Below are 20351 nucleotides of genomic sequence, written 5' to 3' on the forward strand. Positions count from 1 at the left end.
TCTGTGAAAATGTTTTGGACTATATGGTGAGTATGTGCGTACTCAAGGAACGTTATGTTGCATCAAGACCACGTGATTCCATATATAACAAGATGGGCATTAGTTATTGGCTATTTTCTTTAATGGTTCATTATCTTAGATTTGCAGTAGACAGTATGAGGCCGCCGTGGTTAACTGAGACTGCAGCTCAGTGTATGATGAATCTGGCACATAACAGTTAGTGGTGTAGTTTCTTAAAAGGCGAGACAGAGTTCGAATAGATGTCAGCATATCTGTGAGTTATTTCATCGGGATTATCTATAGGGAACGCAGTAGAGGAGTAAGATGATTGAATGATACTAGGAAGATAGATAACAAGCACTTTGATTCAAGTAATACCTAACAGACCGGGATCGGATGCATTTATTGACAATTCAATTGTGCGATGGGACAATGGGGCGAACCAGACGAATAGGACCCTGTGTGTCTTGGGTAATAGACAGAATTCAACACCATTGTGAGCATTATGTGTGATGCAGTCTATGTTTTCTTCCTACCACGTCTTCCCGGAACAATGGGTATGGCGATGACTTATGGTTGGTAAACCAAATACACGCGCCAGCATGTTATTTTTCCTGACTACATTACTGTACGCAGCTTCTGCAGGACTGAATAATAACAACTTTCAGTCAGACGGAGCTGGCGCAGATGTTCCCCGGTATTTAACAGATTATCCGATATACGCTCCTATTAGGGCATAATGCTAAGCTCTTGTTGGATGTTTCGGATGAGCGCGTGGAATCCGCAGAGATCGGCCACAGTCGTATTCCGTGACTAGTCCTGATGATGATGTCGTGTTGTTGTTGTTGTATATACAGGTTGATGCATATTTGACATCATTGACAGGACCGTAGGTCCCATGCATAGGAAAAATCGCGACCCGAGCCGAGTCCGAAATACGAATGCTCTTTATGTCGTCGGCATTGCCGGGCACAGTAAAGGCAAGAGCGCGGGTTAGGGCAACCACCGCAAGTTTGCCAACACGCAATCAACAATTAGCACATGACGTGATGAACGATGCCCGTGACTGCTTTTTCTCCCCAATATTATTATTATTGCCCGCAGCCCGCCGGACCGCCGGCTGCCCCTGAAGGGTTAGGGTAATGCATAGCTGTGATCTGAACGTGACCGGGGAGTGATCGGCGTGACTTTGCGTTTCGCCTGCCTGCGCAGTTTCAATTTTTGCGTAAAGTCTCGTCATATTACGACGAACAAGGACGACGCCCCGCCGCTCCCAACACACGAAACGCTTCAACTAAGCAGCAAACTAATAACAGCGCCTCCCCACCACTCCAAAACACTTTTCGCCTCCCTCTTTTCGCACAATAATATCTGTTACATTTGGCTTGTACATCCACCTGGGCAGTCTCCGATTACGGCCCTTTGTCTCTCGCTTTGTATGTTCTTTCCGTCTTACTCCGCCTCAGACAAAATGACGATGACTAACCGACGTTTAGTAATTTGCGTCCGCACACACTGATCTTCGTATCAAGATCTATTGCGTCTCTCCTATCGTCTACAATATATTCGCTCATTCTAGTCACAATGTCGCCGGTCTCGCGCATATAGTACACGGCGATCGAAGTTTCGGTCATTAGCTGGTCATTTACTGCAGTTGATACACATTTGTCCTGGTCCATTCCCTACACCAAATCTTCATTCCACTGTTCGGTTTCTGCGTCCATCAGTTGTCAAGACGTAATCAACGATGTGTTCACGAATGCCCACGCTCCAAACGATCAAGAACCTCTTCACAGAGGCCACCCGCGCGCCCGTCTTCGACGACGAACCCGCCGACGACGCGGACGAGCCTCCGGAACTATCAGGTCTACAGCAACTCAGTATCGAAGACCGGTCGACTTCGTTCAAGCGCCAGCTCTGCCTCTCGCCTCCGCGCAACCAATCCTCGCTGCTCTCGAAGATGCTAACGTCGCCTGTGTCCGCAAGCTCGGACGGAGGGAGCTCTACCGGCGACGCATTGTCGGATAGTGGGTATACGTCGCGCAACACGACCCCCACGCCACCGCCCCTTTCATTGACTCTCGGCCCACCGGCGTACCCACAGACAAAGGGTATCATTCGTTTCGCCAATCCGGCCGCAAATAACAGTAATGGTGGTGCCGTAGCGGATGGAGAAAAGAATGCCGGCGTATGCAACGTCTTGAAACGCAGCATCAAGTTCGCGTGCACCGGCGGCAAGGAAAACGCTCGGGACCCGTCTGCAGCTCCTGCGACTGCGCCTGACGCGGTAGGAGAGAAGAAGTCGGCTTCCGCGAGCGACTGCGAACAGCACGTCTATCATCCCCAGCCGCAGCGAATTTTGCGCGTTGACGACGTCTTGCTTAAAGAGCGCCAAATTTCGCGATTGAACGCCGAGGTCGAGGCTGAAGATAATGATGACAAAGACCAAGAGGATGTTGGCCCTGATCAGCCGTTTAACCACTCCCGCTCACAATTAGAGCGCGACGAAGCTGAGGATGACGACAATGACGATACTCGTGCCGACGATGATGACGACTACGACGACGACGACGACGACGACGACGATGACGATGATGATGATAATGATGATGACGCATCTGGCGACGAAGACGAGGATGATTTGTCTCCTGAAACTAGTTCCAGTCCAGTTCTCACTCCTGTGCGCGTTCGCAGCGCAATGCTTGCGCGGTTGCAGGGCACGCCATTCATCGAGTACGAAAGTGATGACGAGGAGGAGTTCCACGGTAACATTGAGGACGGCTACGCTTCTGACGATGACGACGACGGAATGTCGGAGATCAATGGTCCCGCGGCGAATATGCCACGAGTCGCTATGAATGACCATCTTTCGCGCTTGAGATCGATGTACAACATCCAGCGCACTGCTACGCCGCCCGTGAACATGATTCCAGATTCTTCCGATTTCGTGTGTGGCACATTCGACGAAGACAGGCCGATCGAGATTGCGTATTATTCCGCGCTCGAGGAACACGCACGATACAACCACAAGCCATGCCCTCAGGACATCGACCCGTCGTTCCCTGAAGACATCGACGAAGATTCCGACGACGCAAAGTCCGATCCCGAATCAGAGGGGAGCCGACGGCTTTGCCGCTCTCCGCCTCCCGTGCATAACACTGCTCGACACGGTCACAACATTCCTGTTCCTGTCCAGGCGAACAAGCAGCGAGACCACACCGGCAAGGCCACGAGTTTCCAGCACAACAGATCGCTGTTCCGGTATCACTTTCACAACAACACCAACAACAACCACAAGAACAGTAAATCGGCAAACAGACAGCGCGGTGCGATTGATATCGTCAAGGGGCTTGAGCGGAAGAACAATCGGCGACGCGAGCGCAGGCATCAGCATCAGCACCCGCATCACGACATCGTGCCCGGCGAGGGTGTTGAGAAGATGCGGCAGTTGGGATTAGTCGCCGTCAAGAAGGGCGACAACCCGTACGCCGAATGGATGCTGTCCGTCTAACCGCGGATCGATCACAACGACAAGAGTAGATACATACAACCCGACCCGACAGGTTTAACGAACTTTATTATTCTTTACGACAGGGGTTTTCATACATTTGGTTCTGCAAAAGTATTCTTGTTAATAAGTCATTTTTTTCCACCATATCGGCGCACATTCTTTCACTTAAATTTTTCTAATTCGCTAATTTGCAATTTATTGTATGTAATTTCGTTGAAATGGAGAGATTGGTCTTGTAGTAGAGCGCAATGTTTCTTCTAGGGTATTGCTTTTCCTTTCTGCGGGTTTTTTTTTTCGATGATGGGGGCTTTTGTATATAGGTTTGATGACTTTCGCTGTACCATATTGAAATGTCGCTTTGACGCGGGTTTCGGTTACGATATATGTCCCGATTAAAATGGCATAGATATTTTTAACGGACGACTAAATACACGAACAATAAAAACAAACAAATGCATTCATCTACACCCACACAGACAAAAAAAATTCTTACTGTCTCAGCAGTATTTCCTTGAACTCGTCATAATCCGCCACCATGCGCCTCAACCGCTTCTTGAGCAGCGTGCGTTCCTCGAACTGGGCCCTGGCAGCCTCAAGCTGGGCTGTCCGCCGCTCGGCGTGCAGCAGCCGGTCAGTCTCCTTCTGTTTCTCGTAGTCGCTCTCGAGCAGCGGGATCTCGACTTTTCTGTACGCGCGCTCGAGGTGGTCGATGCGCTTGGCCGTGAGCCTTAGCCGCTCGGTCATGTCCTTGTTCTTCTTCTCGGTCTGCTCGATCTGGACCTCGCGCAGCTTGTGCGTGTCCATGCTCTCGATGCTGTCAAGGTCGAGCTTGATGCCCTTGGAAATGATCTCGTCCGCCAGCTTGCGCTTCTCCTGCTCCTGGATCGCCTCCTGCTCGCGCCGGATGCGGTCGAGTTCGCGCTTGCGCATCTCGTCCGCCAGCCGCTTCTGCTCGGCAAGCTGCTCCTGCTGCTGGCGCAGCGCGCGCTTCTTGCTCTCGTCCTCCTCGCGCTTCTGCAAAATCGTCTCCGCCTCCTTTGCGCGGTCCTCGATAATACTCTTGCGGAGCAGCGCGGCCTTGTGCTCTTCCTCGACGCCGACGATCGCGCGTGCCAGCGCCGCGTCCTTGGCGGACCCGCGCGCGGCAACGTACTCGGCGTCGACGAGGTTGACCGTGGCGAACAGGGTCTTGCCGAGCCGCGACAGCTCCGTCCGCACGATCTCGGACGGCGTCGGCTGCAGCTGCACGATGCCGTCGGTCGCGCCCTTCGCGGTCGCGTACACGTCGCTCTCGAACGTGATCGAGTTGGCGGCGTGGTCGACCCGGATCGCGAGGTCGCCCTTCTTGCATCCGTTCATGATGAACTTCTCGATCGTCGTCGAGCTGACTTCGAACGGCGCCGGGAACGTGACGAGCTTGATCACGAAATCCAGCTTGACGGCATCATACACCTGCGAAAGCTGCTGGAACAACCGGGTGAGAATAACCTGGTGCAGTGGCTCGATGTACCGTTTCAGGCCTTCGTCCTTGAAAATCTCGGTCATGATGGGAGAAATCTTACGGCAGATACTGAGCGGGTGGAAGTCGACTTCAAGGATAGAGTACAGGTCCCTGATCTCAGGCGACACGCGGCCGAGGATGCCCTTTGCCAGCGCGTCTTTCAAAAGGCCGGCGCGAGTCGGAGCCTTGGGCAGGCCGAGAAGGCCAGACAGGCGTGCGTTCTTGTGCTTGGACTCGTCGACGTCGAATATAACGGACCGGAACCGGGACGTGTTGATAACTGGGATCGCGAGCGCGGACAGCAGCACGATCGACGCGCTCTTGGTCGCCTCGGCTTCGATGATGTTCTTGGCCTGCATACGCAGATTGTAGTATCGGCTTGCAGCCGCAGCATGGAACAAGTAATTGTCGCTCACGACGAAAATCTTGGTCAGCTTTTCGTAGTAGTTGGCCATCATGGCGGGCTTGGCTGGGCGCTTTGAGATCGTGAGAAGAGTGTGGATGTCCTCGACCGAGCGGAAGGCTTCCTGCCAGAGCTCCAGCTCGTCGGCAGCATTGAGCTGCGCGAAACGCGTATCCAAGTGTCTCTGGAGCGTGTCGGGGTCGTTCAAGTTGATCGCGTGGACCTGGGAAGTGTTCTTTGCGGCGCTCTGCAGGTGGTTGCGCAACAATTCGCACAGTCGACGGAATTCGGTCTTGCGGCTGTACTTTAAGCAGAACTGAAACGCCTGGATCGCGACCGCCTGGTACATAACCTCGAGCCGAGCGTTATTGCGCAGGATCTCGAGAACGGTGCGGTAAGCCTCCCACAGGAATTTGAGCCATGGCGTGACGACGGCCCGGTCGGTGCGGTCCTTGCTCTGCTCAGTCGACACGGTCGAGAGCATGATCGATTCCGGAGTCTCACTGGCCTCGAGATCGTCGATCGAGTCAAGCGTGATGCGGTCTGCCTGAGCCTGGGCTTCGGTGACCTTGTCTTTGGCCAGGTCAATGAACTTCTTGAGCACGACCTCGATACTGCCAACTGATGTGTTCTGAGCGACGTTCTTGTACGTGTACAGTCCCTCCTTGGCAAGCTTTCCCTTGCGCAACTGGACACAGAGCTCGACAAACCGCAGCATGATGGGCTCAAGAGAGGTAATAGGCGTATTCCTCGTCCGCTTCGACGTAATAATCTCGTGCAGCAGGTTAAGCGCATCGCCAGACTGTTCGACGGCCAGCAGCTCCTCGGCACGCTATATTATCTGAAGTCAGCATTCTCGTTCCTCACGCGATCGGTGGACGAGCATCATCAAGCCAAGCGCATACCTTTAGCACGTTCTCGGGACGGACGTGGGGCGCCATGATGGGTGGTTAATGCACACAGTGGACGAATCAATGGATGCAAAAACTAATCAGGCTTCCAGATGGGATGATATGGACGTTAGAGCAGAATTCGTCGATTTCGTGATGACGGATTTCACGCTCGCGAGTGGAATCTGCCATGCAATTTTTTCCTCTGTGTGCCCTCCCTGGCAAAAATTTGGGAGCATAAGTGCGGCGTGCCGTATTCCATATGCTGAACGTTCAGCGGGGAAAGATGTGGCATATCTACGGCTTTGTTGTGCGCATACGCTTTTAACCGGCATACTGTGTTTGCGCCGCAATGACTACACGATGACGAGCGCTCCTGCCTCAACGAGATATCGTAACCAGGCCTCATCGCACAGCCAGTAGTGGGCGACTACATAGGACTACTTAAACTGATTGTATATGGATTTTAACTGTCAAGGGCAACTGCGTAAATAGTAATTCGTAGACTGCAGACTGCGTTCTTCTCTTGCCAGTAGTGTGTTCCTTTAGCTGTACTGCTATTTCTGGCTCCGGTAACAGCAAAAGCAAACAGTTCACATTGTCCACCGCTCTCGATTGCTGCTGCCTAGAACATTGCAGCACGGCTCGTTCGGCTCTGTTCAGCCACCGGGGGGGCTCAGTGACGACGTTGCGGCTGCTTATCATACGATCATATATGCGGGCTACTCAGGAGAGCATCGAACTCATCTCGCGACAGGAGGTAAGGTACCCCGCCGACAGATTCCCCTGAACCACAGCGGCTTCATTAACTGCCGCGTCCTCTCGTCAGGACTTTTTCTTCCTTCTATTTTTGCACGGATTAATCTCTATCTCGACCAAAGCATTACGGGCTTAATTTTGCTTATCGCCAGAACACTTGTTATCGCCCGCCAGTAGTCTGAGCAACTCGTGCGTGTCCGCGAACACATTCCCCGCATCGCCAACAGCGGTTAGCTTCTCGCTACGAGCTACGACTACCAACATTATTGCCATCCTTATACTCTCGCAACAACAGACCTCACATGGCTAGCATCGTGCCAGGAAGTGTGGGCGGCGTTCGCGACAAAGCAAAAGTGTCGTCCCCCGAACTCAGGCTCAAGCGCGTCAGAGACCTGTGTGTCCGTCTGGAGACCGACCTCGCCAGGCCGCGAATACGGACGTCCGAGGCTTGCCAATCGTGAGTATATCCGAATTATCGTAGCGTCGAGTCTGCTAACACCGTTGAACGGTAAGAATCATACAGTATACGAAGACCACGAAAGATTTCATGGTACCGAGTGTGTGGGGGACGATCGACAAACGAGAAGACCCGTATAACCCGCCATCCGAAGGCGGCTGCTGCAGCGTCATGTAAGATACCTGACAGCATTTGTCATATTATATCATGTACCGAGCCGGATCTGCTGTGTTGTCGGCATCGGCAACCAATTTATATCTCTGCCATTCCAATTCTGTATAAAGATTCCGTGTTTTGTATGGCGCATTGGTTATTTTGTATAATATTCTAAACCTCAACTGTCTTTGGGATATGCGTTATTGCGCTCACATCTCGTGTGTAAAAAATTATACACAAGTACCTTGCACTTCACACTAATCGACATTGCTTTATTTTCCCAGCGCTCTACACCAACGACCCGAAGTAGACATGGCCGCATTTACCATCTTTGCAATGGGGCTACTGCGTGCGTTTCCTTGTTCGTCCGCCAATAGTTGAGTACTGCTGTCAGCCCCAAATCGGAATCTCCCGACAACCCCAGTGCCTTTGTTCTGGCGACTGTTTAAACAGGATTGCATCCCAGTAGTTCGACCCCGGCAAAAGCGTTCTTCAGCATCTGCGTAGCGTAATACAATTTATTTATTTACGCAACGTCTACTCAAATATAGACAACGGACGTAGAAACCTATCCAACCCTAAACTAAATAGCTCATTATTAACACCAACACCGTTGGTATGTTCGACGGGACTTAATGGACTACAAATCGTCAGACATGTCTGCACGCTATCTATTGCTAGATCGAGTCAATCAATCTTCAGTACTTACTTCTTTATGATGTACTCGACGTACAGACCGGCGTGGATCTGCTCTAGTATTGGCCGGATGCCGTCGACTTTCAAGTCCGTGATCATGACGAAACGGAGATTTGTTTGTGTCTCGTAGAAATGCAGTTTATATTTCGATGTCCGGAACACGAAAAACGATTCTTTCCTGTCCCCCGGGATCAGAATTAGCCTTCCGGACATGTCAAGAAGAGAGTAAAAAAAACGGACAACTCACTCGCCGGCTAACTTTGTAACAATATTCCGCAACGAAAACACAACGCCAAAAACCAACTTCGCATCATCGTCGACGCTCAACGGACCTTTCCCCGTCGGTGGGCCGCCAGATTGTTGCTTCTTTTCGTCGATGGAGTCGGAGCCAAGATCGGGCTTGGAACGCAGCTGTCGGTAAGGGCGTTTGTAGTCTTTGTGGTAGATGCATTCGCCTGCGAACAGTCAGTGTGAATAAATTGCAGGAGGGCCACAAAAGCACTTACAATGTCGGTCAAAGATCCAGAAACTGTAAATTGTCATTGTGTGGTATATTATTTTTGTAATTCTGCGCGAGGATGCCTGGTGAGATATCGACAACAGAAGAGGCAATCGACGCGCTTTCGAGCAGGCCATCACGAATACCGCGGTGGCAGTGACGAACAAGTCATCAGGTTGGGCGTAACAGTAAGTTTTACCCTACCTGGCCATTTCCATTGAAATGCTCGATTTATGGCATATATGCTCTTTCCTTACAAGTATTATGCAGGGTGCGACCTCTCCCATGCGTTTAAAACCTCTCCACGCTTGGCGGTACACGTGGAATTAAAGGTGCAGATCTCGAACGCCTGCGAGGACGATCATAAGAATAAGAAATTGTGTAAGCAGCGACAGAAGGTGAGATAAGGCTCATAGGAGGGAAACTGACGTATTGCGAATTAGTTGTGTTGTGCGTGGCGGGGGTATATCGCTGTCCGGGGGGGTTGCATACTGCGGAGTCGCTAACTGCACGGATGCTAGCTGCAGAGGACATCACTGACTATAGCTCTGCTATCTTGTATTCTGACCGAAGCATTCGCATGTATCTTCACATTTACTTATTAATTGACCTTACGAGTACCTGCAGTAAACCATGAAAAGTGGAAGGGCCTCTGAAAGCGCGGGCTGGTCGGTCACTCTCGAGCCGCACGGATTGCGCGTGTGTTCCCTGTCAGGGTAAGCAAACCCAAACCTGTGCAGAGACGACGTGTGTGGATCAGGGCCCGCTCCGACGCACGATTTTTTCGCCACGACGATAGAACAGACCCTACGGCTTATGCGCCGGAGATAATAAGTTTTGTTTGCGGCATATATAAGTGGAGACTGCGAACTGCAAGCATGAGCATATCTCGCAAAAACGTGCCGCCACCGATCATAATCACACAGACGCCGTCCTCAGCAGACTCGGGAGTCGTACTTTCGTCGTCCGACTTCAACACTGACAATGGCAGCAATCGAACACCAGTCGCGGTCGGGTACGACAAATCTGAACGTCGGAGCGGGATTAAGACGACGACTTGTACCCCGACTGAGGCGGGGTTTAAGTCCAATATTGTGGTCGGCATTGGCAATGGAGTTGAAAACGACACAACAGGCCGGCGGCGGTGGGCAGGGGCGTTTGTGTCATCGATGGGAGATATCGAGCGCGGGCTGCGGAGTCCGAAACGTCATCATAAACGCGTTCTAAGCGGATTCAAGCCAGAGGTCAAGGTATGTTTGTTACGGGGTGAAGGTGGTGATAGGCTGCTGACGGAATATAGGAAACATTGAACGCGAGTTTGATGCAGGATGGTGACAGGCAGATTATAAACAATCAGTACGTGATCCAGGAGGAAGCCGGTCGTGGGTCTTTCGGTGCCGTTTATCGCGCTGTCGACAAGACTACCAATGAAGTCTACGTGAGCTCGGCTTGAGCAGGTCAATGTAGGCAGTGATACTGACAGTAGTAGGCAATCAAAGAAGTGTCGAAACATCGACTCCGCCGACAGCGCGGCAACGCCATCATGCGGCAACGAAGCCGGATGGCGTCTTCTCCTGGCCTGCCGCCGCCGCCGCGATTGAGTCACTCCCAAATGCTGCACAAGAGCGACGATCCGCTGAACCTGATTCGCCATGAGATTGCAATTTTGAAAAAGTTGGATCATGTTAATGTTGCGAATTTATACGAGGTGTTGGATAATCCGGGCGGCGACTCGTTATACATGGTGCTTGAGTGGTGTAGCCAGGGGGTTATTATGAAGCTGGACACTGACGGACAGGTCGAGCCGTACGATGAAGAGCAGTGCCGGTTATATTTTAGAGACTTGACTCTAGGCATAGAGTACCGTGAGTGCGCATGATGCGGTCTCGGATTACAGCGCAGGCTAACCGAACAGCAGTGCACTCTCAGGGCGTGGTCCACAGGGACATCAAACCAGACAACCTCCTCCTGACGTGCGATAACGTCCTCAAAATAGTCGACTTTGGCGTGTCTGAGTTTTTCGAACGCGACAACGACGCAATGTCAAAACAGGTGGGAAGTCCGGCGTTCATGGCTCCAGAGCTGAATGCAGTGCCCCGGGTGGATTATTCGGGGCGGGCGGCGGACATTTGGTCGATGGGCGTTACGCTGTATTGTCTGGCGTTTGGCCGACTGCCATTTCCATACGCGAACCCTGTGGCGTTGTCGGAAGCTATTTGCAATCAAGGGTGAGATCTCTTTTTTTTTTTTTTTTTTTGGACGCGGACTCGAGGTCAGTACCAACTAACGGTGGGGTGCAGGTTTTCGATTGCCGAGGGGACGGATCCATCGTTAGTCGACCTCCTGAACAGACTACTGGAGAAAGAATACAAGAAACGGATTAAAATGCCGGAACTACGAGTAGGTTAGCGGGTTTTGGCTGCCGCGTCGTGACACTGACGTCGACATGAACAGGAACATGCGTGGGTGACGCTGGACGGTCTCGATTCTTTGCTTTCCGAAGACGAAAACACGGCGACCGCGATTTCCAAAGTTACGCAGGAAGACCTCGAGCACGCCATCAAAGGTATCCCAGAGGTCGTCACGGTAGTCAGGGCGACGGTGGTGGTGGGTGAGCAACACGTGACTGGGCAAGATATTGTTCATGCGGACAAGGTAGAAGCGCAGATGGCGAAGCTGAACGTGCACAATGGTGGAGATGGCAATGGACTTGGGAGTCCGTCGGGGCGGTCGAGGAGTTTGGATGTATATGATCGACGGCCGTGTTGTTATGAGGAGAATCTTGCCGGAGCGCCGCTGCAGCGACGCAGTCTCGTCGAGGACAACATATATGAGGCCGACAGTGAAGGCGAACTCCGGAACTGATTGGTTGGGCAAAATAATTTTTTGTTTACTTTAGCTTGTTGCATTTAGGGTTCGGCGTTGTGGGGGATTATATTAGAATTGGTTTCGACATTGCGAAATTGCATATCCCACCGGTTCTTTGCACGCAAAATGCCGTTATAACACGAAGCACGCGTATATTACGCTGGGTGCAGTCGGCAATCAGCCGGCAGTAGTTTATTGTGCCCCTGAAGACTTTGCAGTGTTTCATGAAATGGCCTAGGCATGCAAACTTTTCGTTCCGTATTGTCGCCATCGCACTGTATTGCGACCAACGTCAGTCACGGGCCATCTCTGGGTCATGATGCCAAGTGAACAACCATCGCGGGGTAATTAACGGTTGTCTACAGTATTAATCATGTTCTCTACGGAACAAGTTCGAAAGCGGGGGCAGGCAGGCCCCTTCGTGTTCGCTCACAAGCCCGACTGCTGTCATTAAATTATGCATACGCGGGGCCGCGACTTCTTTGACAGCTTAATAGGCGAGTCACACACAAACCGTGTGAGCAGAAAATGCGCGATTTAATGTCGACAAATGCAAATGTTAATAGAGAGTTTCCGATTGGCTCGTGGCCGCCGGGGTGTTCACAAGACAGCTGGAATCAGCAGCGCAGCGCACTTGCGCTGTAACTTCACCAACGCTGCAGCACTTGCAACGATTGGCCAAAGCATCGTGAGGCATCACCATTCCTGACTAATTACGCCCGCAGTGCCATGTTACATAGACATGTATAGACATACACAATAGTGTATTGCGTTTGCGCCGGCAAAATCAACAATATTAGTCATGACCGTCACGTATTATGTAACGCTGCTCGTGGTGCAGCACGTGACTGCCGTGGCTGTGGCGGTCGCGCGCAAACGACGACGACGATTGACGAGGCAGAGGCAGAGGCGAGGGCTAGGGTTGCAGGCGGTTGGGTGGTGTGCTGGCTTTGGCTTTGGCTGTGGTACGGCTCAGGCAGGCGCGAGGCTGGCGTATCCGCAGTCTTGACGTTGCGCCCCTTCACATCGCACTTATGTATTTTTTGCTCGCCTGCCTGCCATCCGCCTGTCTTCGTCCCCTCCTTCCCCCATCGCCCACAACATCATCCTCTCTATCTGCGCTTTCCTCCGACTGCGTCTCCTTCCTTGCCTCCTCTAGGGCGTTCTGCCCGACCCCGCGCGCGTTCTCTGTCTCTCGTCTCTTCCGGATTGGATCATAGCTGCCTGGTGGTTGTCCAGTAAGCATTAGGAGAGCGCGTTTGATTCTTTCCTTGGCCCCCGGAATCTACTGCGGCTACTGCGTCTACTGCATCTACTGCAGTCGTCTACTACTCATAGCACTCGGTATTGGTCGCCAGATCGTTCATTATGTACTAGCAACGGTCGAAAGTGGTGCCTTTTGCATTTTTTGCATCCATCTTCCTCGCCGAATCGCTGTCACTTGCAGCCCTCTCTTCTTCGACAGTCCAACATCTCCTCGGTTCTTGATCGCATTCAGACGCCGTTTCGCCATCAAAGTTAAGTCAAGATAATCGCATTTCTGCTGCGCACCACATATCGATCCTATCCAGTTTTGTCACATCCACAAATCCCCCCCACAAATGCCCAGACTGACTCCAGATGTGTCCTCGTCGACACCGAGCTCGCGCTCGGCGTCTATCAGTCGCAACAACTCCGTCAAAGACCTCCGCTTCGTCGTCTCGCCCGACGGCAAGACCCACGACCACCATCTCAAGAGCGCACGCCGACAGGAGAAGCTGTCGGATATGCTACGCGAAATGGTTGGCGCGAAGAAAAAGGCCGGCGGCGATGAAGACGACGCCAGCCTGAGTCTTGTTTCGTCGTGGCTGAGATCAAACGAGAGGGACCACGCCACCACCGGCAAGAAAGACTCGGTCAACCCGCCGATGACGCTTGTGGAGAAGTACGGCAAATGTCACGAGATTATTGGCAAAGGTATTTGGTTTTGTGCGGTTTTGTGCCGGTTTTAGCGACTGACTGTCTTGTCCAGGTGCATTTGGCATTGTGCGAATATCACACAAGATCGATCCCAAGAACGGCAAGGGCGAGAAACTTTATGCTGTCAAGGAATTCAAACGCAGGCCGGCCGAGTCCCAGAAAAAATACACAAAGCGTCTGACGTCGGAGTTTTGCATCTCGTCGTCCCTCCGCCATCCGAACGTCATCCACACGCTCGATCTGATCCAGGACGAGCGCGGGGAGTACTGCGAAGTCATGGAATTCTGCGCCGGCGGTGATTTGTATACGCTCGTCCTGAGCGCGGGAAAGTTGGAAGTGCAAGAGGCCGACTGTTACTTCAAGCAGCTCATGCGCGGCGTCGTGTACATGCACGAAATGGGGGTTGCCCACCGGGACCTGAAACCAGAAAACTTGCTCCTGACCACAAATGGCTCGCTGAAGATCACGGATTTCGGCAACGGCGAGTGTTTCCGGATGGCGTGGGAGCGCGACGTGCACATGACCAACGGCGTGTGCGGGTCGGCCCCCTACATCGCGCCGGAGGAATACACCGAGGAAGAGTTCGATCCCCGGCCGGTCGACATCTGGGCTACCGGCGTGATTTACATGGCCATGAGGACCGGCCGACATTTATGGAAGATCGCGAGAAAAGACGAGGACGAATTTTACCAAAAGTATCTCGAAGGACGAAAAGACGAAGCAGGATACGAGCCTATCGAACAGCTGGAGCGAGCGCGGTGTCGAAACGTCGTGTACTCGATCCTAGACCCGCACCCCGGCCGCCGCATTACTGGCAAGCAAGTTCTCAACAGCGAGTGGGGCCGCGAGATCGTCGTGTGCGAGGCTGGTGAAACCGGACACTAGCTCGTGGTCCGCAATGTAATTTCACAGTACGCTATTTGTCGCAGCGAGTGTTATTATAGACGTGTTGTGTTGTTTTTCTGGCGTGGGCACAAAGTATTTGTTTACGGCTGATATGTGTAATAATATGTACGCCATTTGTGATTTTTATCTCAACTTATTCCAGACGCCCAGAAAACGGCTATCGAAAAATTAAATACCTTTTGCTGTCTGCAAGATAATTATTGTGGAAGACTGCCGAGTCGTTTAGCAGTTAGCAACTCGTAGTACGATCGTCCCAATGACGTTGCGTGCGGGCCTTGCGGCGCCGCGTCGGCAGGTCTACCCGCATTTTCGACGTCGGTGTTCAATTCATTGCCGCAACCTCGCAAGATGAGTTCAGAAACACATGCAAATACAAAAGTAGTGACAAGTGTGTGCCATAACAGTGGGCGATATATATACGTATGATGGAATGCTGACGTGATGATTTAGCCCTGCCACTATTCGAACTCGAGTCCTACATACAGAATTACACTGGTAAGCCGGCGGCCAGGCATGACGAGTCTAACCCAAGTCGCTGACAAACAACCCGACCAGGACGCAATGCGGTCGACCGTCTGCTCTTCATCGCCGACAGATGTCCGGCCCTGGCCGTCGACGCGCTGGTACTGGCGATCGCGAGCTTGAAGCACACGGCCGAAGTCAACCGGTACGAAGACGCGGTCGACCGGCTGCACGCGATCGCACCCCACGACCCGCGCGCGACAGTGGATGCGGCCTGGGTGGACGAGGTCACGAAAGCGACCCGGTCGACGGGCGACAAGCTCGAGCTCGAGCTCAAGAGCTACAAGAACAACCTGATCAAGGAGAGCATCCGCATGGGCAACTCCGAGCTCGGCGACTTCTACCTGTCGATCGGCGACCTGGCGTCGGCCAGCAAGTTTTACTCGCGCCAGAGGGAGTACTGCACGACCCACAAACACATTGAAGACATGTCGATGGACATGATCCGCGTCGCCGTCTACCAGCAAAACTGGTCCCAGGTCGAGACGGCCATGTCCCGCATCGACGCGCTGCCGGCCAAGAACGCCGACATCGACCCGTACCTGAAAGCAGTGCGCGGCCTGTGGGCGCTCGCGCAGGGCAATTTCGCCGTCGCCGCGTCGACGTTCCTGACCGTGCCGGTCGAGTCGCTGACCCATGCCGCTTTTGCTGCGCCAAAGTCGCGGCAAAAGGCCACGTACACGATCACCGAGTTTGTCACCGTCAACGACGTGGCCGTGATTATCGGCCTGTGTTCGCTGGCGTCGTATGGCCGCAACGCACTCAAGGACCTGCTCGACAACAACGCAAACTGCAAAGAATTCCTCCAGTCAGAGGCACATATCCGGACATTGCTGGATGCGTTCGTGCTGTTTGACTATAAATCGATCTTCACCGCGTTAGAGAACCACAAGGCTGATTACTTGCTCGATATATGGCTAGCCGACCACGTCGAGAAGCTGTTTGATCGGATCCGAGAGAACTGCTATACCCAGTACGTCAGGGGATACAAGCGCGGCTATCTGGACAAAATGGCGGCCCGGTTCGGGGTCGGGCCGGACCAGGTCGAGAAAGATTTGATTGCGTTGATCGAGAGTGAGAAGGTTCCCGTGAGACTAGACCTCGAGAACAAGGTAAGATTTGACGTTGCCGGCGCCTGAATATAAGCGCGACTGACGACGCACACTAGTACTTTCTGTTCAAGTCGGCGGATGAGCGCGCCGATGTCTACGACCATGTCATGACGATCGCACAGGACTTTGAACACAACGGCAGGCTGTTACTCGTCAACATTGGCGTGCTTCGCGGCGGCCTGGAGATCAACGCCAAGCCAGAGTCAAGTGGCTTCGAGTTGAAGAAAAAAGTCCTGATGTAGGTGTTTTTCTGGGAGTGATTCTGCTGCAGGCATTATTGTATAATGGTTGTCTTCTTGATATTACAGTATGATGCAACGTTATTTACAAGCTATCATCCGCATGACACTCGCAGCCAACCGTCGACCTCGCCGAGGATATTCTCGAGACTCCACTTTGCTGTCGGCATGATATCGTACGACGAATGCAAACCTTCCGTTTCCCACATTTCTATACCTGTCCATGCAATCATCCTCCCGTTATCGACACATAGTTCCGGCGGCGGGAAGTGGAAGTTCATGGCCTTGTCCGCGAACGTTTCTTTCAGTCTACCCCGTCTTAGTCGATTTTGGCGAATAAAAACCAAACTCACTCTACTCACTTTTCTCGTAAATGCAAGTTCGAGCCGACGCCGCCCGAGCACACAAAGTCCTGAATCCCAGCCGCCACGTCCCGGGGCACGGTCGACAACGTATATCTAATCCGATCGACCGCGTGATCGAAAATGGCGTCCTGTATCTGCTTGGCGATTACGTGCACCTGCGTGTCCGACAACGCGTTGACGCCGCCCTTGTTGGCGATCCCGCGGTTGACCATGGACACGAACGACGCGAACGAAAACGCCGCCTGCTGGGGCCGTCCCGGCTTTGGCCGCATCGGCAGCCTGATCTTGATCCCGACGGCTTCGACCTCGTCGCTGCTTAACCGCTTATTCTCGCCCGCCCGAACAGACGCTTCATACCTCTGCACGACCCTTTCGAGCTCGGGCCCGTTCATGTTTCCGTTTAGTCCCAACTCTCTTGCCGACTTGTCGATCGCGTCGCCCATGGCGATGTCAATCGTGTTGGCCAGAATCCGGTGCTCGAGTAAACTAACCGACAAGACAAGCATCGTATGCCCGCCGCTGACCAGTAACGACAAGAACGGGAACCGCGGCGCCGCGCCGTTGGTGAGCAGCCGCGGCGTCAGGAGGTGGGCAAGCATGTGGTGCACGCCGACCATCGGGATGCCCCATGCCACTGACAAGCCCTTTGCGAATTCAACGCCAACCGATAAGCTGCCGCGCATTCCCGGACCGCGGGTCACGCAGATCAAGTCCGGCGTGATCTGTGGCGCGGTCGGCGGACACACGAGTTGGGACACGAGCCGGGCCAGGTGGAGCTGGTGGTGGTTGATGGCCCGGCTAGGGACTATGCCTCTGAATTCTTTGTTGTCGAGCGACGCGGTCAGCGATGAGATCAGTTTAGGCGGTTCAGACGGCGAGTATCTGTCGTACAAGCACACCGAAGTGTCGTCGCAAGACGTCTCGATGCCGAGCACGATGTAGTTCCGACGCGCGACCGTCAGCGGGATCCTTAGGCGCCGCAGCTGTGGCTTGAGTCGTGGCGACCGTAGAAAGGTCATAACTTATAGTGTCCGCATATAGCTCAAATACACCAGCTGTCACTGTTCCTGTGGGTAATATACTAGTGACGTGATGCAGGGCACCGATGAGTTGAATAGGCCAGGCTTCGGAGTCGAGTGCGACAAAATTCCTCGTGAGCCGCACACCCTGTGAATGATCGCGATTCATGAATTCAGCTTCGCTTCCACAACTATAATCTTCGTTAACAACCGAGACGTTTATATCGACGTCACTTCTACTGCGGCAATGTACAAGCCGACAATCCCACCGACTACCCGCCTCACCGCGGAAGAAGCAACAAAACACCTTAACAACCTGCAAAAACTCGACGAGGTACTTCCTTAGCGTCCCGACCCGCTGTGTCCTACATTTGCGTTACTAACCCGTCTCGATGTAGGAAATAATCGCACTCCTAACCCATGCATCAAGTTCTCTGCAATCCCTCAACGAACCGAGCACGCAGTCCGTCGACCAAGCAAAGCAGGATTTCCAGACTCGCGCCAGCAAGTTCTTCGCAGGCCTGGAATCCGTGACTGTCGGGCTACGCAGAGAAGCAAAGGCATTGCAGGATGCGGACGTGTTGGGCAGCACAGTCACTACCAAGGCGGAGTGGGTTGGCAGGCAGAAAGAAAGGGAGGCGATCGCTGCGGCCGAGGCTGTCTTGAACAAGTTGAATGCGCAGGAGTCCGATTGACTTTTGTTCGAATCGGTATTAGAACTACGGGATGGAGGATGAACTTGTCATTATTCGCATTACCACGCGGATAACGTTGCAGGTCATCTCGAATCGCTCTCGTGGTTGACGTGCAAGTCCATGGTATCTTTCCCGGCGGCAGCGCCGACATGCACAGAGCGCTAATCTACAGTCCCAGTCTTTGAAGCGGACTGGTGGAGGAAATCAAGTTGTCGTGGTTTCACAGTAACGCTTTTCAATGATGTATCCTATACATTGCGGATGAGGCCGCTCGGTTTAGATCGAGCAGCTTTTGAAATAGTTTGTGTTCCGTCTCTGCCTACTTACAAAAGAGAATTATCGACTCTCATGTTTACAACTGTTTACAACTTGTAGAACTATGACGTGGTCATCTATATTCTCTCTTTTAGTCTTCGACCCAGGTCGGCTGGCTGTTCTCCAGTTCTCGCCCAATTTCCTTGTCGCAAGACTTTGATCTTTTGACCGGATAGATTGAAACTGGCTAGAACCGTGGACGATATACTGTGTTGTCATAATCAAAAAGACTGGAAGCTCACTTGTTACATTAAATATCCAATTATACGTATAATACAAGCAAGCATGTTAGACTAGCATAATATGACATATAATAGTTCCTGCTATCTTACATTCACCACTAGGCACGGCTTGGCATTCGACGACATTCGCACCGAAACCTGTATTTCTACTGTGATTAATCCAGGACATCATATGATTCAGCTTAGATCGGTTTGATCTGCACAAGTCAGTAATCAGCTCCAAGAAAAAAACTACGACAATCCACGCATACCTTGAAATGTAACCCAATTAATGAGAACACTAGGGCTTTCAGATCCTGGACCAGGTAATAGAATACTCGTAACCCTTCAGGATCATCACTGGCTTGGACATCATTCAGAGAACCAATCTTAGATGTCTAGACAAGATAGTCAGCAACCGTTAAAATTATGCCACTTTAAGACGTCAAAAAGTCTCCATTATCGTTGCGATTAAACTCACCTCAAACGAAATATGTTCCTGCCCTAGCCGAATCTCCATTTCTTGCTTTCCTTCATAATTCTTTTCCGGCCACCGAGAATCATCTTCCCTGTTATCAGGGGTTTGTTAGAGGTCATATTCTGTCCTTTAACAAAGAACCAACTCACTTCATTATTTCGCTGTCCAGAACCATTTTCTTCAATTGTTGTATAACAAGCGCACTAACGCACACTACATCGACTTGTCAATAGCTCGTCCAAGCATGTTATTCCCGATTTTTGCTGAATGCACTTACTCTCCTTCCGAATTAGAGAATCATTTCTGTAATTTGAATTATTCGCATATCTTGCAATAGCACTCCGACCATCTCCCTGCACTCTGAAATCAAACTCTGTGACCCATTAGCATCTGCCTCCTCTTTCCCTCTCGCCATCCTGCTATTCTATCATACCCAAAAATTCGTGTCCAAATTTTCCCGCGTGACCAGAATAATATCGCACGTAGAATGGCTCGGCACGATCAGCAGTTGTAATATCGTACTCTCCACCGTGTTCTGGCTGTTGGACTTGCGATTCTGCCATATTCTGTGGAACAAAGAAGTACAGACTCGTGCGCTATGTAATCAGAATTGTTTCAAATTCGTCGGCGACTCTGTCAGCAGGTATTGCTAGTGAACAATATTATATGAATTCAGATATTTTGTCCGATATTCATGACATACGGCAAGTTTTACTGCGTTCAACTTGCAGGAATGTGCGTGCTCAACTTTACCACGCTTGGGTTCCCATACTTACGCCT

General features: G+C 52.0%; 10 protein-coding genes across 10 annotated transcripts; 6 read left to right on the forward strand and 4 right to left on the reverse strand.

Moving 5' to 3' along the window:
* The first annotated feature begins 1524 nt into the window (after nt 1-1524).
* POJ06DRAFT_140989 (uncharacterized protein) lies at nt 1525-3756 on the forward strand. The gene has a single exon (XM_056184511.1). It carries the CDS (start codon nt 1748-1750, stop codon nt 3509-3511), a length of 1764 nt encoding a protein of 587 aa, XP_056042181.1. The 5' UTR covers nt 1525-1747; the 3' UTR covers nt 3512-3756.
* Nucleotides 3757-3964: 208 nt separating this feature from the next.
* POJ06DRAFT_257840 (uncharacterized protein) lies at nt 3965-6596 on the reverse strand. Its single transcript, XM_056188201.1, has 2 exons — nt 6321-6596; nt 3965-6247 (listed from the first exon to the last, which is right to left on the reverse strand). Exons 1-2 carry the CDS (start codon nt 6354-6356, stop codon nt 4001-4003), a joined length of 2283 nt encoding a protein of 760 aa, XP_056042182.1. The 5' UTR covers nt 6357-6596; the 3' UTR covers nt 3965-4000.
* A 592-nt stretch (nt 6597-7188) lies between these two features.
* On the forward strand, nt 7189-7824 carry POJ06DRAFT_140994 (GGL domain-containing protein). Its single transcript, XM_056184512.1, has 2 exons — nt 7189-7521; nt 7578-7824. The coding sequence occupies exons 1-2, from the start codon at nt 7367-7369 to the stop codon at nt 7696-7698; spliced, it is 276 nt and encodes a 91-aa protein (XP_056042183.1). The 5' UTR covers nt 7189-7366; the 3' UTR covers nt 7699-7824.
* Nucleotides 7825-7910: 86 nt separating this feature from the next.
* Nucleotides 7911-8992, reverse strand: POJ06DRAFT_212914 (Longin-like domain-containing protein). The gene is made up of 4 exons (XM_056185473.1): nt 8880-8992; nt 8621-8828; nt 8387-8551; nt 7911-8317 (listed from the first exon to the last, which is right to left on the reverse strand). Exons 1-4 carry the CDS (start codon nt 8914-8916, stop codon nt 8215-8217), a joined length of 513 nt encoding a protein of 170 aa, XP_056042184.1. The 5' UTR covers nt 8917-8992; the 3' UTR covers nt 7911-8214.
* A 758-nt stretch (nt 8993-9750) lies between these two features.
* POJ06DRAFT_199832 (kinase-like domain-containing protein) lies at nt 9751-11104 on the forward strand (the record flags this gene model as incomplete). The annotated part of the gene is made up of 4 exons (XM_056185165.1): nt 9751-10122; nt 10173-10310; nt 10362-10737; nt 10791-11104. 4 exons carry the CDS (start codon nt 9751-9753, stop codon nt 11102-11104), a joined length of 1200 nt encoding a protein of 399 aa, XP_056042185.1.
* A 2237-nt stretch (nt 11105-13341) lies between these two features.
* On the forward strand, nt 13342-14584 carry POJ06DRAFT_282665 (kinase domain-containing protein; the record flags this gene model as incomplete). The annotated part of the gene is made up of 2 exons (XM_056190050.1): nt 13342-13696; nt 13752-14584. The coding sequence occupies 2 exons, from the start codon at nt 13342-13344 to the stop codon at nt 14582-14584; spliced, it is 1188 nt and encodes a 395-aa protein (XP_056042186.1).
* Nucleotides 14585-14953: 369 nt separating this feature from the next.
* On the forward strand, nt 14954-16481 carry POJ06DRAFT_200126 (26S proteasome subunit RPN7-domain-containing protein; the record flags this gene model as incomplete). The annotated part of the gene is made up of 4 exons (XM_056185178.1): nt 14954-14993; nt 15056-15100; nt 15161-16239; nt 16296-16481. The coding sequence occupies 4 exons, from the start codon at nt 14954-14956 to the stop codon at nt 16479-16481; spliced, it is 1350 nt and encodes a 449-aa protein (XP_056042187.1).
* POJ06DRAFT_141097 (glycoprotease family-domain-containing protein) lies at nt 16420-18020 on the reverse strand. Its single transcript, XM_056184514.1, has 2 exons — nt 16841-18020; nt 16420-16787 (listed from the first exon to the last, which is right to left on the reverse strand). The coding sequence occupies exons 1-2, from the start codon at nt 17860-17862 to the stop codon at nt 16574-16576; spliced, it is 1236 nt and encodes a 411-aa protein (XP_056042188.1). The 5' UTR covers nt 17863-18020; the 3' UTR covers nt 16420-16573.
* Nucleotides 18021-18109: 89 nt separating this feature from the next.
* Nucleotides 18110-18557, forward strand: POJ06DRAFT_269821 (mediator complex protein-domain-containing protein; the record flags this gene model as incomplete). Its single annotated transcript, XM_056189400.1, has 2 exons — nt 18110-18196; nt 18261-18557. The coding sequence occupies 2 exons, from the start codon at nt 18110-18112 to the stop codon at nt 18555-18557; spliced, it is 384 nt and encodes a 127-aa protein (XP_056042189.1).
* Nucleotides 18558-19193: 636 nt separating this feature from the next.
* Nucleotides 19194-20321, reverse strand: POJ06DRAFT_141094 (Mago nashi protein). Its single transcript, XM_056184513.1, has 6 exons — nt 20005-20321; nt 19849-19944; nt 19721-19784; nt 19575-19662; nt 19366-19491; nt 19194-19311 (listed from the first exon to the last, which is right to left on the reverse strand). The coding sequence occupies exons 1-6, from the start codon at nt 20132-20134 to the stop codon at nt 19297-19299; spliced, it is 519 nt and encodes a 172-aa protein (XP_056042190.1). The 5' UTR covers nt 20135-20321; the 3' UTR covers nt 19194-19296.
* Nucleotides 20322-20351: the final 30 nt, after the last annotated feature.

Source organism: Lipomyces tetrasporus (assembly GCF_029532465.1).
Source record: "Lipomyces tetrasporus strain NRRL Y-64009 chromosome Unknown POJ06scaffold_8, whole genome shotgun sequence".
Classification (NCBI taxonomy): domain Eukaryota; kingdom Fungi; phylum Ascomycota; class Lipomycetes; order Lipomycetales; family Lipomycetaceae; genus Lipomyces; species Lipomyces tetrasporus.

Excerpts from the sequence above, each read along its gene's own strand:
- POJ06DRAFT_140989 (XM_056184511.1), top strand. The coding sequence starts at position 1,748 with ATGTGTTCACGAATGCCCACGCTCCAAACGATCAAGAACCTCTTCACA.
- POJ06DRAFT_257840 (XM_056188201.1), bottom strand. The coding sequence starts at position 6,356 with ATGGCGCCCCACGTCCGTCCCGAGAACGTGCTAAAG. Across the intron at positions 6,248-6,320 it reads GTCCCGAGAACGTGCTAAAG|CGTGCCGAGGAGCTGCTGGC; the intron begins GTATGCGCTTGG and ends CAGATAATATAG.
- POJ06DRAFT_140994 (XM_056184512.1), top strand. The coding sequence starts at position 7,367 with ATGGCTAGCATCGTGCCAGGAAGTGTGGGCGGCGTTCGCGACAAAGCA. Across the intron at positions 7,522-7,577 it reads ACGTCCGAGGCTTGCCAATC|AATCATACAGTATACGAAGA; the intron begins GTGAGTATATCC and ends TTGAACGGTAAG.
- POJ06DRAFT_212914 (XM_056185473.1), bottom strand. The coding sequence starts at position 8,916 with ATGACAATTTACAGTTTCTGGATCTTTGACCGACATT. Across the intron at positions 8,552-8,620 it reads GTTACAAAGTTAGCCGGCGA|GAAAGAATCGTTTTTCGTGT; the intron begins GTGAGTTGTCCG and ends CCCGGGGGACAG. Across the intron at positions 8,318-8,386 it reads GTCGAGTACATCATAAAGAA|TCCATTAAGTCCCGTCGAAC; the intron begins GTAAGTACTGAA and ends GACGATTTGTAG.
- POJ06DRAFT_141097 (XM_056184514.1), bottom strand. The coding sequence starts at position 17,862 with ATGACCTTTCTACGGTCGCCACGACTCAAGCCACAGCTGCGGCGCCTA. Across the intron at positions 16,788-16,840 it reads AACTTGCATTTACGAGAAAA|ACTGAAAGAAACGTTCGCGG; the intron begins GTGAGTAGAGTG and ends AAGACGGGGTAG.
- POJ06DRAFT_141094 (XM_056184513.1), bottom strand. The coding sequence starts at position 20,134 with ATGGCAGAATCGCAAGTCCAACAGCCAGAACACGGTGGAGAGTACGAT. Across the intron at positions 19,663-19,720 it reads CTGGACAGCGAAATAATGAA|GGAAGATGATTCTCGGTGGC; the intron begins GTGAGTTGGTTC and ends CCCTGATAACAG. Across the intron at positions 19,492-19,574 it reads AGGAACATATTTCGTTTGAG|ACATCTAAGATTGGTTCTCT; the intron begins GTGAGTTTAATC and ends TATCTTGTCTAG.